This window comes from Narcine bancroftii, chromosome 9 (assembly GCF_036971445.1).
Source record: "Narcine bancroftii isolate sNarBan1 chromosome 9, sNarBan1.hap1, whole genome shotgun sequence".
NCBI lineage: Eukaryota > Metazoa > Chordata > Chondrichthyes > Torpediniformes > Narcinidae > Narcine > Narcine bancroftii.
In genome coordinates this window covers 55,068,185-55,081,204 of record NC_091477.1, presented here as the reverse complement: position 1 = coordinate 55,081,204, position 13,020 = coordinate 55,068,185, and the positions used below count along the sequence as shown (strand labels likewise).

Here is a 13,020-nt window from a genome sequence, read left to right as displayed (position 1 = left end):
GCGTAAAAAATTACCACTGGCCAACCTGCTTGGTTCAGTGCAACAGCCAGAGTGAAGTCGGAGGCATCACTTTCCACTTGGAATGGGACGGATTCATCAATGGCGTGCATCCCTGCCTTGGCAATCTCATCCAGGCCTCCGCCGACGGGGGAAAGGTCGTGGCTTTCACCAGGGGTTGGGCCTTGTCTGTATAGTTGGTGATCCATTGGGCATAATACGAGAAGAGCCCCAGGCACATTTTTAAAGTGTTGGGGTTCAGTGGTAGTGGTAATTCCAGAAGGGGCCGCATATGCTCAGGTCAGGGGCGATGATGCCCATGATCCACCACATACCCCAGGATTGCCAGCTGCTTGGTGCTAAACATGCACTTTTTCTTATTGTATGTGAGATTGAAGGCTTTTGTGGTGGCCAGGAATCTCTGCAGGTTCTCGTCGTGTTCCCTCTGGTCGAGGCCACAGATGGTGACATTGTCATCCACCAGGCAGTCCATTTCCCTTTGGAACACCAACACTCCATTTGTGAGGCCAATGGGACCCGCAGGAAATGATAGAGTCGGCTGTTGGCCTCAAATGCCGTATACAGCCAGTCTTTTGGGTGAATCGGGATTTGGTGATACGCCAATTTGAGATCTATGATAGAGAAGACCCTTTACTAGGCAATCAGTGAACCGGTTGATGGTCTGACAGTAGTCTATCACCATCTAGTACTTCTCCCCACTCTTCACCACCACTACTTGTGCCCTTCAGGCATTCTATTATGCCCTCCCCCAGCAACCGCTCCACCTCTATCTTAATGAATTCCCTGTCCTTGGGGCTGTATCGCCTGCTCTTAGTGGCAACAGGTTTGCAGTCCGGGTAAGGATATGGAACAACAGAGGCGGAGGGGCCTGGAAGGTGTTCAAGCATGTAATTGGGCCTCTTAGGGGGAATAGGCAGGGCCTCCTGGAACTGGTTATTCCTGACGGTGAGGGGAAGGGGGTGGGGCTCATCAAACTACATCAGCAAGGTGGGACTGAAAATCCAATATGACAGGTGAGCAGAGTTGGGGTTTCACCAGCAGTTTGAAGTTCTTATATTTTGTGGCCCCCACAGTTAGGGTCACGATTCAGTTCCCGCGGATTTCCGCAGGGAGAGATTTGGAGGCTAGTGCTACCTTGCTCTTGGTTGGGGACACGGTCAGGGAATAACGTTTGGCTGTGCCGCTATGTATAAAGCTCTCAGTGTTTCCTGTGGTGTGGCTGTTTACCTCGATGTCCATCATCAATCGCCTCAGCTGCTATGGCGTATTCTGGTCCACCATGATGGAAGCCAACGTCAGCTCACTATCTGAGTCACTGCTACTATTGTCATTGGGACGGCTGCTACCAAGATGGCCACCCGAGAGATCACGAAGATGGCAACCTGACGGGTCGCACGCAGTGGGGTCCAGAAGTGAAGCTGGATGTGACGTCACTTTGTGTCATTGTGCCCCTGGTCTGGAAGTTCAGTTCTTGGCAACTGAAAATGATGACAGAAGTGGGTTGGCCCAAGATGGTGACATGGGTCATGGTCCACATGTGGCACTAATAGAGAGGGGCTTTGAATGACATACCCTGGTATAGTGTCCTTTCCTCTGGTAGTTCAAACAGGTCGTGCTACGGGCCAGACAATACTTTCGTGGGTGTTTGCTTTGACCACAGTACTTGCACCTCATGTGCTTAGTGGAGACGGCGGCAGTCTGGGGCCCCAAGTCCCAAGATGACATCATCCGTTCTCCCCACCTGGCGGTCGCGTGGCCCGCTGAGTAGGCCTCCGCATTCTTTTGGACAGTCTTCATTGCTCGGGCCATCCTGTAGGAACCAATCACCTTTCTCCACGAGTCGTTCCCATATGTGATGGGAGCAGAAGCCAGCGACTAGCCCGTCACAGATGAGCACCTACTGATAGGTCGCCGCAGTCACATCCCAGCACCCCCAGGCTCACCCCAGCTCCCACATGGCCCTCACAAAATTGTCAACCAACTCACCTGGGCCCTGGCGTCAGGAGCCAAGGTGGAAGCATGAGAACATCGCGTACCTCGGGGCTCCTTACTGCTGTCGGAGTAGGGCCATTGCCTCTTCGTAACCAGTGCAGTCGTGAATTAATTGGTACGGTCGGTGGCTCACCGCTGCCGAGAGCAGGTCGTACCGATCACCATCGGCTGTGATTTTGTGGCATCTCAGGGAGGCCTTCAAACAGTGTAGCCACATATCAAACTTTACAGAGGCCCCAAGTTCCTTTGGATTGATCTCCAGCTTCTCCAGTCCATGGCACTTTAAAATTCTGATCAATAAATTGTGGGGTTTTAGCTTTATCTATAGCGAAAAAATGTATTGCTAATACGTGGAAAGATACAAATATGATTGATATAAATAGATGGCATAATGAGATGAAATATTGTTCAATAATGGAAAAAATTACATATGTTTCACGTGATAACTATAGGTTTTTTTTATTAACAAGTGGTTGTTATATTCAGAATATTTACATTTTAATTTACATTGATTAGATCTTAATATGTATGCTTAATTTTTCCTTAATTTTTTTTTTCTTCTCTTTATGGCTCTCCTTAGGAAAATTGGCTGAAGGGGGGTGGGGGTTCTTTTTTTCTCTCTTCTTCTTTCTTTTCTTTTATATATATAAAATATAACATTCATGTTTATGGTTTATTGTTATATATGTTACTTATTATCTGTACTTTGAACAAATAAATAAAGTTTTTTTAAAATAAATAAAAAAATTGTGGGGTATCAATCACCACTCACAGACACGAAGCAAGCAGTCAAAGGCTTTATTGATCAGAAGACCCGGGCATGCCTCTACATGCTGCTGGCTCATGTCCAAAGCAGGTATGAGGGAGGAGACTAGGGCTCTCGGCCTTTATTAGGGGATCTTATGGAGAGGGGCTTCAGGTACAGAAGCTGGGCCAGCCTGCCCAGCCCGGTGAGGACATGCCTGGACATGCCCACGGGACAGAGCTCCACCACATTATACAGTACAATTTTTTTTTGTACGTGTTGTATTGGTGGAGGCTTATGCTACATGGTTTGACAAATTCACTCACCCCTAAAAAAAATTTAAGTTACTTTGCCCATTGTTTTCCCGTGGAATCTACAGTTAATATTTTGCATCAGGAAGTAATAGTGGCAGTTAAAGGTTACTTGTAGTAATTAAATATGCTCTGTTTCAAACAAATGTGCTGTGCCAGTTACAGGTTCCTTTGCAAATTGTGGTAAAGCACTCTCTGTATATTTATTTGTTGGGGCAGATCCATTAGCTGACTGTACCTGTGGCTCTCCACCATTCTCCCCCCCCCTCCACCCCCCCAGGCTCCTGAATAAGTGTGGTAAACCACTGTCATGTATAATTATCTGGTCAGGCACAACTATTGGCCAGTTGTACCTGTGCCCCCACCCCCACAGGCTCCTGTACCAGTGATGGGAAATCTATGGAAAAGCCATGTTTAACTTGCACAAGTTCAAATGTTCACAGATCATATGTCTGAGGAACATTCAGACATTAGTTTCAATGGTCTACAGGGTGTATAGGAGTGGTGTGAGGTATTGTTGCTGTTATTATTGTTATTGTTTATGGGCATGTAGTCGGTGGTGGGTATGTGGTCTGGTTCGGGTTAGCTGTGGAGGCCTCTTTTTTCTGGAATGTTGCCCAGATACTTTGCAGATGTCTGTTCTCTGTGCCCTCACCTCACAACTTGAGTGCTTGGTGCTTCTGTGAGGTCAGGTACCAGCAGACCTGTTCACCAGCCAGAGATCCCACAGTGAATAATTTGCAAACTGATGCTTCATTCAGGGACAGAGTGTAGTGCGCTGTTAAACTAGAATCAGACACACACACAAGGTAAAGACTGTACAACAGGCTTTAATCCACAAAGACCCACAGAGCCAGGCTGGCTGTAGCTGCAGTAACTCTGAGAGACTTCAGAGGCTGGCACAGGCTTATATCCTGGAGGGTGATTGACATCCGACCAGGTGGGGCTTGATTGATTCAGGTTGACTGATTGACAGCTGGCCAGGTGTTGTCCTGTCCCCTTACACTCCTGCAGATAAAGAGGTTTCACCCTGCAGTAGGTCGGTGGTGTACCACCACATTCATCCCCTTCTTTAAAATTTGTACCGGGGGGGAGGGGGGGCAGTAACAACAACGTATCCACTATACAAGATACTCTATTTACAGATTGAGACGATCTGGTGGCTGCTGGAGTCTCTGTGACCATCAGACTGCCTCCTGGTCTCCGTTCGGAGGGGACGTGGGGAGAGGCTGGTGGCAGGGGTGTGAGTGACTGGTGTGGTGCTGTGCGGAGGGGTGGCCGAGGGGGCCAGGATCGACATGTGAGAGTCGTATTGGATGGGTGGGAGGGCAGGTTCATCCCCTATGGCTGAAGTGGCCCCTGGTGGTCAAGGAGGTCCTGTGCACCCCATAGCTGCCTGGGGACGGGGATGTATGCCCGGCCGCTGTTGTCCTGGGCTGTGGAATGGTGGGTGCTCCTGCTGGTGCCAGGTCCCTGGTTGAGACAGTGTCCTCTCTGCCACTGACGAACCTAATGTAGGTGTAGTTGTGGTTCGTGTGATGGAGAAAAACCTGCTCGACCAGGGTTTCGGCCTTATGTGTTCGTACATGCTTATACAGGAGCACCGGTTCCGGGGATGCGAGCCATGCTGGGAGGGATATTCCAGTCGCCGACTTCATGGGGAATGAGAATAGACATTCTTAAGGGTTCTCATTGGTAGCCATACACAGAAGCGACCGAATGGCATGGATTGCCTCGGCCAGGGCGTCCTGCCATTACTCAACGGCCACCCTTTTGAATTGAGGGCCAGGAGGACTGCCTTCCAGATCACCCTGTTTTCGTGTTCCACTTGCCGACTCCCTCTCGGATTACAGCTCGTCGTGCGACTGGTCACAATTCCCCTTGCCATCAGGTACTGGCGCAGCTCGTCACTCATGAATCTAGACTCCCGGTCACTGTAGATGAAAGCGGGGTAGCCAAGCATGGTTAAGATCTGCTCCAGGACCCTGAAGCCGGGGAGGTGGCTGGGCAATGGATAGCGAAAGGGGAGCGTGAGTATTCATCCACTGCCATGAGGAAGTAGATGTTTCGGTTCGTGGAAGGCAGGGGCCCTTTAAAATCCATGCCGAGATGCTCGAAGGGCTAAGTGGCCTTTATGACATGGGCCTGAGGTGGGCAGAAGAAACGGGGTTTACACTCCACGCAGACCCGGCAGGCCTCGGTCATCTCTTTGTCGTCCCTGATGGTATACGGCAGGTTCCGGGACTTAATGAAGTGGTACAACCTGGTGACACCCGGATGGTAGAGGGACTCATGCAATGCCTGCAGCTTGTCGTCATGTATAGACGCGCAGGTCTGAGAGAGGGAATCAGGGGAGTCGTTAAACTTCCCGGGGCGGTACTGAATGTCGTAGCTGTAGGTTGCCAGCTTGACTCTCCAGCGCAGGATCTTGTCGTTCTTGATTTTGCTCTTGTGGGCGGTGTTAAACATGAACACCACAGCCCGCTGGTCAATGAGGAGGGTGAATCTCCTGCCGGCCAGGTAGTGGCGCCAGTGGCAGACCACTTCCACATTCACCTGGGCCTCCTTTTCAATGGCGGATTGCCCTAGCTAGGAGCCGTGGTTGGTCTTAGTGAAGAAGGCGACTGGGTGTCCCCCCCTTGGTTGAGGATAGTGGCAAGGGCATCACTCTCCACCTGGAAGGGGGAGTCCTCATCCACGACCTGCATCATGGCATTTGCGATGTCCTGCCTAATGCACATGAAGGCTGCCTGTGCCTCAGGTGGGAGGGAAAAAGTTGTAGCTTGGGTCAGTGGGTGGACCTTGTCCGAGAAGCGAGGGGCCCACTGCGAATAATAGGAGAATAGGCCATGGTACCTGCGGAGGACCTTTAGCGCGGGGAGAGGTAGCTCCATTAATGGGCGCATCCTTTCTGGATCTGGGCCAATGACCCGATGGGCCACAATGTACCCCAGGATGGCGAGGCGGGTGGTGCTGAACACACACTTCTCCTTGTTGTAAGTGAGGTTCGGCTCCCCGGCCGTCTGGAGGAATTTCTCCAGGTTGGCATCATGGTCCTGCTGGTCACGGCCATAGATAGTGACATTATCCAGATACGGGAATGTCACCTTTTGCTTGTGCCAGTCTACCATGCGCTCCATCTCCCGCTAGAAGACCAAAGGGAACTCGGCGGAACTGTTACAGGTGACCGTCCACCTCGAAGGCGGTGTATGGCTTATCCTTCGGGTGGATGGAAATTTGGTGATATGCCAACTTCAGGTCAATCGTGGAGAAAACCCAGTAGTGGGCTATCTCGTTGACCATGTCGGCTATCCTTGGCAGAGGGTAGGCGTCCAGTTGGGTATACCGGTTTATGGTCTGGCTGTAATCCACAACCATCCTCAGCTTACTTTCCCCTTTGACCACCAGGACTTGGGCTCTCCAAGGGCTGTTACTGGGCTCTATGACAGGAGTCGCCGCACCTCCGCCTTGATAAAGTCTCTGTCTGCAGCACAATAGCGCCTACTTCTGGCGGCGATCGGCTTGCAGCCTAGCGTAAGATGTGCAAAGACTGCTAGAAGGGGTGATGCGTAGTGTGGAGAGGCTGCAGGTTGGCCAGGGCTGGTAGGTTGGCACGCTGTGTAGCGTGAGTGGAGGTTGGAGCTCCCCGAAGGCAAGGGTAACACTCTGCAGGTGGCACTGGAGGCAGATGAGGGCCTGCAGCATGGCTGGCCTCCTTCCCCAGCCATGCTCGTTGCGGCTGGCAGAAGTGACGTAATTCCATCAGCCAGAAGTGGTGCCATACCATGAGCCGGAAGTGATGTCACTGTAGTTTTCAGCGAGCGGCGCTGGCGAGGTTGGGGGCTGGTCCGGGTGCATGGGGCACACATTGCGATCTTTGTTGGTGGGCCAGAATGCTGCACTGTCGGGGTCGGGGAAGGCAGAAGTCGTAGCAGGGACAATGGCACCGCCCGGCATGCACACGCGGAGGGTTCCACAGGGGAGGTGGGGAGGTCATAAAGGGCCGCTGAGCTGCCGGCCGGTTTTGAGAGCCACACTTTAGCAAAGTGGCCTTTCTTGCCACATTGGAAACAGAACTGGTTCCTAGCTGGGCAGTTTTGGCGCGATCGTCGGTCTGACCCACACCAGGACCCACAGTACTTACAGGGGTGCTAGGCGCAGCGATGTTCTCCTCCCCAGCTCAGTCTAGGGCTGCAGCTGCAGTGTGAGACAGCCATGAGGGAGTCTGGGGGAACCTGGAATCAAAGGCTTCGATGTGCAGGGCTGCAGCTTCCAGGGTTCGGACCACTTCCACTGTCTTGGTCAAGGCATAGATACTATCTTCCAGCAGCTTCTGCCGGATGGTCCTGGAGCATAGCCCTTGGACGAAGGCATCCTGGATCAGCCTCTCGACCTCCTCTGCTCCTATCCTGGGTTCAGCCAGACACAGTCGGGCCAACTCTCGCAGGTGTCCCAGATAAGACTCAGCCGTCTCCCCGGGTTGATGGGCTCGGGTATTGAGGAGGTACCTTGCACAGACCGCATTCATGGGGGGCTTGTACAAGGTCTCAAGAGTGTCGATTGCGTCCTTGTACGTGGAGCAGCCTTTGGTTGCCTGGAAGGCATGGGGACCCAGCTTTGACCGGAGTAGGACCAGCCTCTTCCGATCGCCTCGGTGATTGCTTCAACCGTGTACCGCCAGATCTCGAAGTGTGTCTGAGCTTCCCTGTTGCGTGGGTTGACTTCAAGGCTCCCTGCGCTCAGGAGTTTTTCCATGGCAGCTGTGGGAAAAAAAAATTCTTTGTGGATTAAATTGTGGTGCGCTGTTAGACAGAATCAGACACACACAAGGTAAAGACTGTACAACAGGCTTTAATCCACAAAGACTTCCACAGAGCCAGGCTGGCTGTAGCTGCAGTAACTCTGAGAGACTTCAGAGGCTGGTGCAGGCTTATATCCTGCAGGGTGATTGACTCCCGACTGGGTGGGGCTTGATCCATTCAGGTCGACTGATTGACAGACGGCCAGGTGTAGTTCTGTCCCCTTTACTCTCCTGCAGGTACAGAGGCTGTCCCCTGCAGTAGGCTGGTGCTGTACCACCACACAGAGTATTGCAGTCAGAGTTGCCCCTGCAAAACAGGAACATACAGTCACCCCAACAATTTCATTCTGTAGCCCCTTTCACACATGCCAGTGATCGTAGGAATCGAACGCCAATCAGCTTTTAAAGTGGCAAGTATGAAAGCAAAATCTGCTCAATGCCGGCCTCAGATGACGTCATCTCACGCCGGGAATTGCCGGCCTCGACCCCTAGTATAATCCCCTGCAGACGCCAACATTGAGATCAGGCAAGTATGAAACATGCAATTGCATTGCAGGCACTTCCTATTAAAGGTAGAACAGACCAAATGCCGGGGATAAACCCTTGCAATTGTGAAAGCGTTCAGTGTCCCACTTAGGAATGGTCTAGTGTGAAAAGCCAAACCCCCATTTCTATTCCAGGTCACCGAACGGCCGATTTAGTGGGATGCAAGTGACAATACTTAGCCCATAGTTTAGTTTTAGGCTTTAGTTTCAGCTCCATTCTTTGTGTCTTCCAGGAAATATTTGCTTTTCCACATTGTAAAATTTGACAGCATGCTTGCTCATTTTCGGCCAAGCTGAAGTGCTTTCTATTCACTCATTTGGGCATCACTCGCGCCTGTGGGAAGTTTTGCTTTATAACGAGTAAGAAGTAGAAATGGAGTTCCAGATGAAGGAAGAGCCATGTGGTACAAGCTGAGTCACCCAACATCATGTAGAAAAGGTGAGTTGTAGGTAGTAAGGGTTTCAACTGCATGCAGAAGTACTGGATTTGAAACTGTTTCTCACTGAGGCATGGACACACAATAGAAGAAAGCAGCAGGCTTATCTATTTAGAAGAGATTCACAGTCAATGGTTTATCACAGTGTTTCCAATGACTCACTGGTGGTCCATGGTAGGTAAAGGAATAGTTAGGGTGGTCAATGGGTGACTAAAGATAGAGAGCCATTGGTATATGACATGAAATGATGCATTAGCCCCCGGATGTGTTTGCATGATGTGGGGAGTACTGCCTTGTGAGGATGTGTGTAGTTTTGCCTCTGAGGAAGATAACAGATGTCAAACAGAAGAATAGTCCTTCACTGATCACATGCTCTGGGCAGCTAGAGTAGAGAGACCACACACCGTGCCAGCCTGCCTCTTGCCTGTAGTTTCTATTTTGTATCACACGTTGATAATATTGGATTTGATTTCTCACCAGGGGCCCATGGAACGTCTGCGGACGTTTGACTTTCCCTCCAAGTAGTGGGTTGCTACTCTCACCATTCTTTCAGCATCATCCCAATCTGAAGAGTTTTTTTTAATGCCTCTCCCACCCCTACCAATTTCCCTCAATCTTTGTCCTTCAGCCTGTGACCTCTGCCCAGGGAAACAGGCCCTCGCCACTCATTGAATGCCACTCATACTCCCACACATTCCTCCCATTCTCACTTGTTCCAAGTCAACATTGCGAACTGACGTAATCTTTGTTCATAACTACAACATTCTAACCCTGGCAGCGTTCTCATCAATCTGCTCCCCACTCTTCCCTGAGCTATCACATCCTTTCTCTGATGTAATGCACAGTAAGGCCTGACGTCTTCAATATTACTGCCTTGACCATTTACATTAAGGATTTTACCTTCTCTGCCTGTCCCACAACATTCACGATTTTGTCGACACACCCTCCCAAGATCCTTCCATTCTTCTCGAATGTTTAGAATCCCACTACCTCTCAGGCATTTGCTTTCTTTGTTTTCATTTCCCCAATGCTTTACCTCACAACTGAATTTAATTTGTTGACCTGACCTGCTCGTTGGTATCTGTCTGCAGCTTGTTCTTGTTCCATAGCATTGACATCATTGTCATTGCTGGTGTCATCATCGAGGTAAGGGACTGGAAGAAGCCAAAACCCACAGAGCCATATCCAATCGTCATCAGCTTCGGAGCATGAAAGCGACTGAGTGAGGAAATGGCAGAAAATGGGAAGATTGTGTTAAAAGATCACTGCAACGGAAAACCGAGGTAGTCTCGATCGTCTGGCTTTTTTGATGTGCAGGGGTTCTGTAAAGAAAGGAAACTGTATAGATGAGCAATGCGAGGGCATTACTCAAACTCCTGGCATTCTTGTAACATCAGCAGGACCTTCCAGTAACTGAACAGAGAAATCTTTCTAAAATTCCCTTTGGAAATTATTATAGAATCGACTTCTGTCGCTGTTTCAGGATGCATGTTCCAGATTGTAACTCCTTAAAGGCTAACATGAAAGCATTTGTAAAAGAGCCACTTCTACATGCAATGAGAGGATGAACTAGTGCCTAAGAAGTAGTCAAGAGAGAAAAAGAATGAATATTAATGAAATTTAAATGAACTAACTTATTTAAAGTATAAGTCTTGGCACATGGACTTTGAAGAGTAAAAATAACGTAGATTCTGGAAATCTTAAAAGCAGAATATAAAAGACATTTGGTTGATCAGACACTGTGAAGAGAGGAAGATGAAATCAGCATTTCAGGTCATTGATTGTGGGTCAAAGTTATATCAACGTTTCTTTCTAAGATTATGGAGAACAACGAGTAAATTAAACTAAATGTATATTAAATTAAAGAACTGGAATATTCTTTTTCTGTATATCCAGTCCTATACAGGTAGTCTTTGTAAGTAATCTTAGATGTCATGGGTTTTGGAGGTGTTATCAAGTTGCCCAGGCAAGCAACGGCAGTGCACTTTGGAGAAGGACCACAGTGCGGCCCACTACTGCACAGTGCGGCACTCCATGGTACAGTGCGGCACTCCACGGCACAGTGCGGCACTCCACAGCACAGTGCGGGACTCCACTGCACTGGAAAATGTCAGCTCTGGTGCTGAAATCATTTGGTTTTCTGAACCCCTCAAATATAAACACGCTGCCGTGTATTAACGTTCCATATAGAAGCAATCTGAATATGCCAAGTTCGATTCCAGCCTGGTACAAGTGTATCAACCTTGGTTCCTTTGGTTGGAATCCAACATGAAATTTGCTGATAATAATTTATTATTCTGTATTTTCTTCACTGATGGCACAGTCGTGGAGTAGGTATTTCTCAGAGAATGCATTTCAAGATATCTGTTTTTGATTGATTTTGGATCAGACTGAATTATTGTGCTTCGTGGTACTCAGACTCTCTCACGACCACCACACCCCGCCTTCAATGAATTACAAATGGTCCCAGAGTAGAAGATACACGCACTGGAATTGCAGTTTAAGGTGACTTATTGGGTTGTCAAAAATTAGCTGAAATACGAGAAGGTAGTAAAATGAATGGTCGGTAGAAAGTTTCTGAGCTTAAATCATGTCACAATGTTAGGATAATAGGAAAGAAATAAATATTCAGAAATAAATACCAACTCCTTTGATGTTTCAGAGCAGATACTGATTAAATAATATTCAACTCAAGATGAAGATACCCCAGAACTACACAACTATGGGCTAAGTATCAAGTCACTAACAGTAGACATCAACAGCATGAGAAAGGTTTTGTGAACTGCTCTGTCCTCGATGTGACCCATGCACATCTTATAAACTGTATGACGGAGTTGGCTTGGAGTACTACAGTCCACCAATAGGCAAATCAGAGAAATAAAAAGAACTTTCTTTTTATCCAGGAGAGCTGCAAGTGCAAATACAATTCTATTCAGAGAAGTGCTCTATGGCATGTTCAGTAAGCAGTAGGACATAATAATCTCTTGGTGCCTGCCACATTGACCACCGCCAGTGGGCTGATAACGCCTCAAACCGTGCATCTTGGCGCCTCACAGTTTGGCGGGCAGCAACCTCCTTTGAAGAAGACCGCAGAGCCCACCTCACTGACAAAAGACAAAGGAGGAAAAACCCAACACCCAACCCCAACCAACCAATTTTCCCCTGCAGCCACTCCAACCATGTCTGCCTGTCCCGCATCGGACTTGTCAGCCACAAACGAGCCTGCAGCTGACGTGGACTTTTTACCCCCTCCATAAATCTTCGTCCGCGAAGCCAAGCCAAAGAAGAAAGAAAGAAGAGGACATAATAGGTCAGGAAATTTGACTTTCGGTCAATTCAAGATTGCAGAAGAAAGGGTTGTTCAGTGGATAATACTGTTCAGTGGATAATACTGTTTATGATCCAAACCTTGTGGGTGGAAAGAAAGTTTGGCAGCAAACTTGATTCTCAATTAACTCTCACTGCTTGGGATAAAGGATGTGGGAGCACGTCTTTCAGCTCCTCAAGTCTGTTTTGACATCCAGTGATGCAAAAAGTGATTTCTGATCTAATGTTACAAACAGACCAGTGATTCATAATCCTGTTAAAATCTATCAATATCAGATTTAAAATTAACCATTCACTATTTGTCCAAGAATCTGTTGGCCTTGCTATTTGGAGATGTTTCAGCATTACAAGGCCTGGCTTGAATTTTTAGACATGGTATATTTTATGAAAAATTAATTCCATATCTCCAAAGAAGTGCTCTGTGGAGTTATGTTGCCAGAGGGAGGAACAATTTAAGAAGTACGTAAGAAATAAAATTAAGATTCCTTTATTATATGTAATAGTAAAGAATATGTTTTTTTTAATACAAAATTGCCTTAACGCCAACAAAGAGTCACCGTTAGTGTCACCCAACGCCCCTTACAGTAAGAGAGAAAGAAGCAAAAGAGGGTCCCTTCAGAGTCACTGAGTGTCCATGGATTTGCCTCCAGTGTTCCCAAAGCCTCTGCAATCATGCAGACTCCTGTTCGATCCATTGACAACCCGAGTTTCAAATCTAAACCTCCGACATGATCAGGAAGCCAAGGTCCTTCGGAAGCCCTTCTTCCTTTCAGCACCCTCTCAAATCCCAGCTCCAAAACCTGGTTCCCATGAGCCAGTCTCCAGTAGTCTGCAGCCTGTGTGG

The 13,020-nt window shown here is 48.5% G+C and overlaps 1 protein-coding gene across 1 annotated transcript in view; it reads left to right on the top strand.

The window, feature by feature from the left end:
• The window catches only part of LOC138743658 (protein FAM53A-like), a 211,460-nt gene extending 200,789 nt beyond the window's left edge, over window positions 1-10,671 (top strand). Inside the window, exon 6 of the mRNA XM_069899198.1 lies at window positions 9,941-10,671. Coding sequence (XP_069755299.1) covers window positions 9,941-9,958 — 18 coding nt within the window. The 3' untranslated portion in view covers window positions 9,959-10,671. The remainder of the gene's footprint in view (window positions 1-9,940) is intronic.
• Window positions 10,672-13,020: the final 2,349 nt, after the last annotated feature.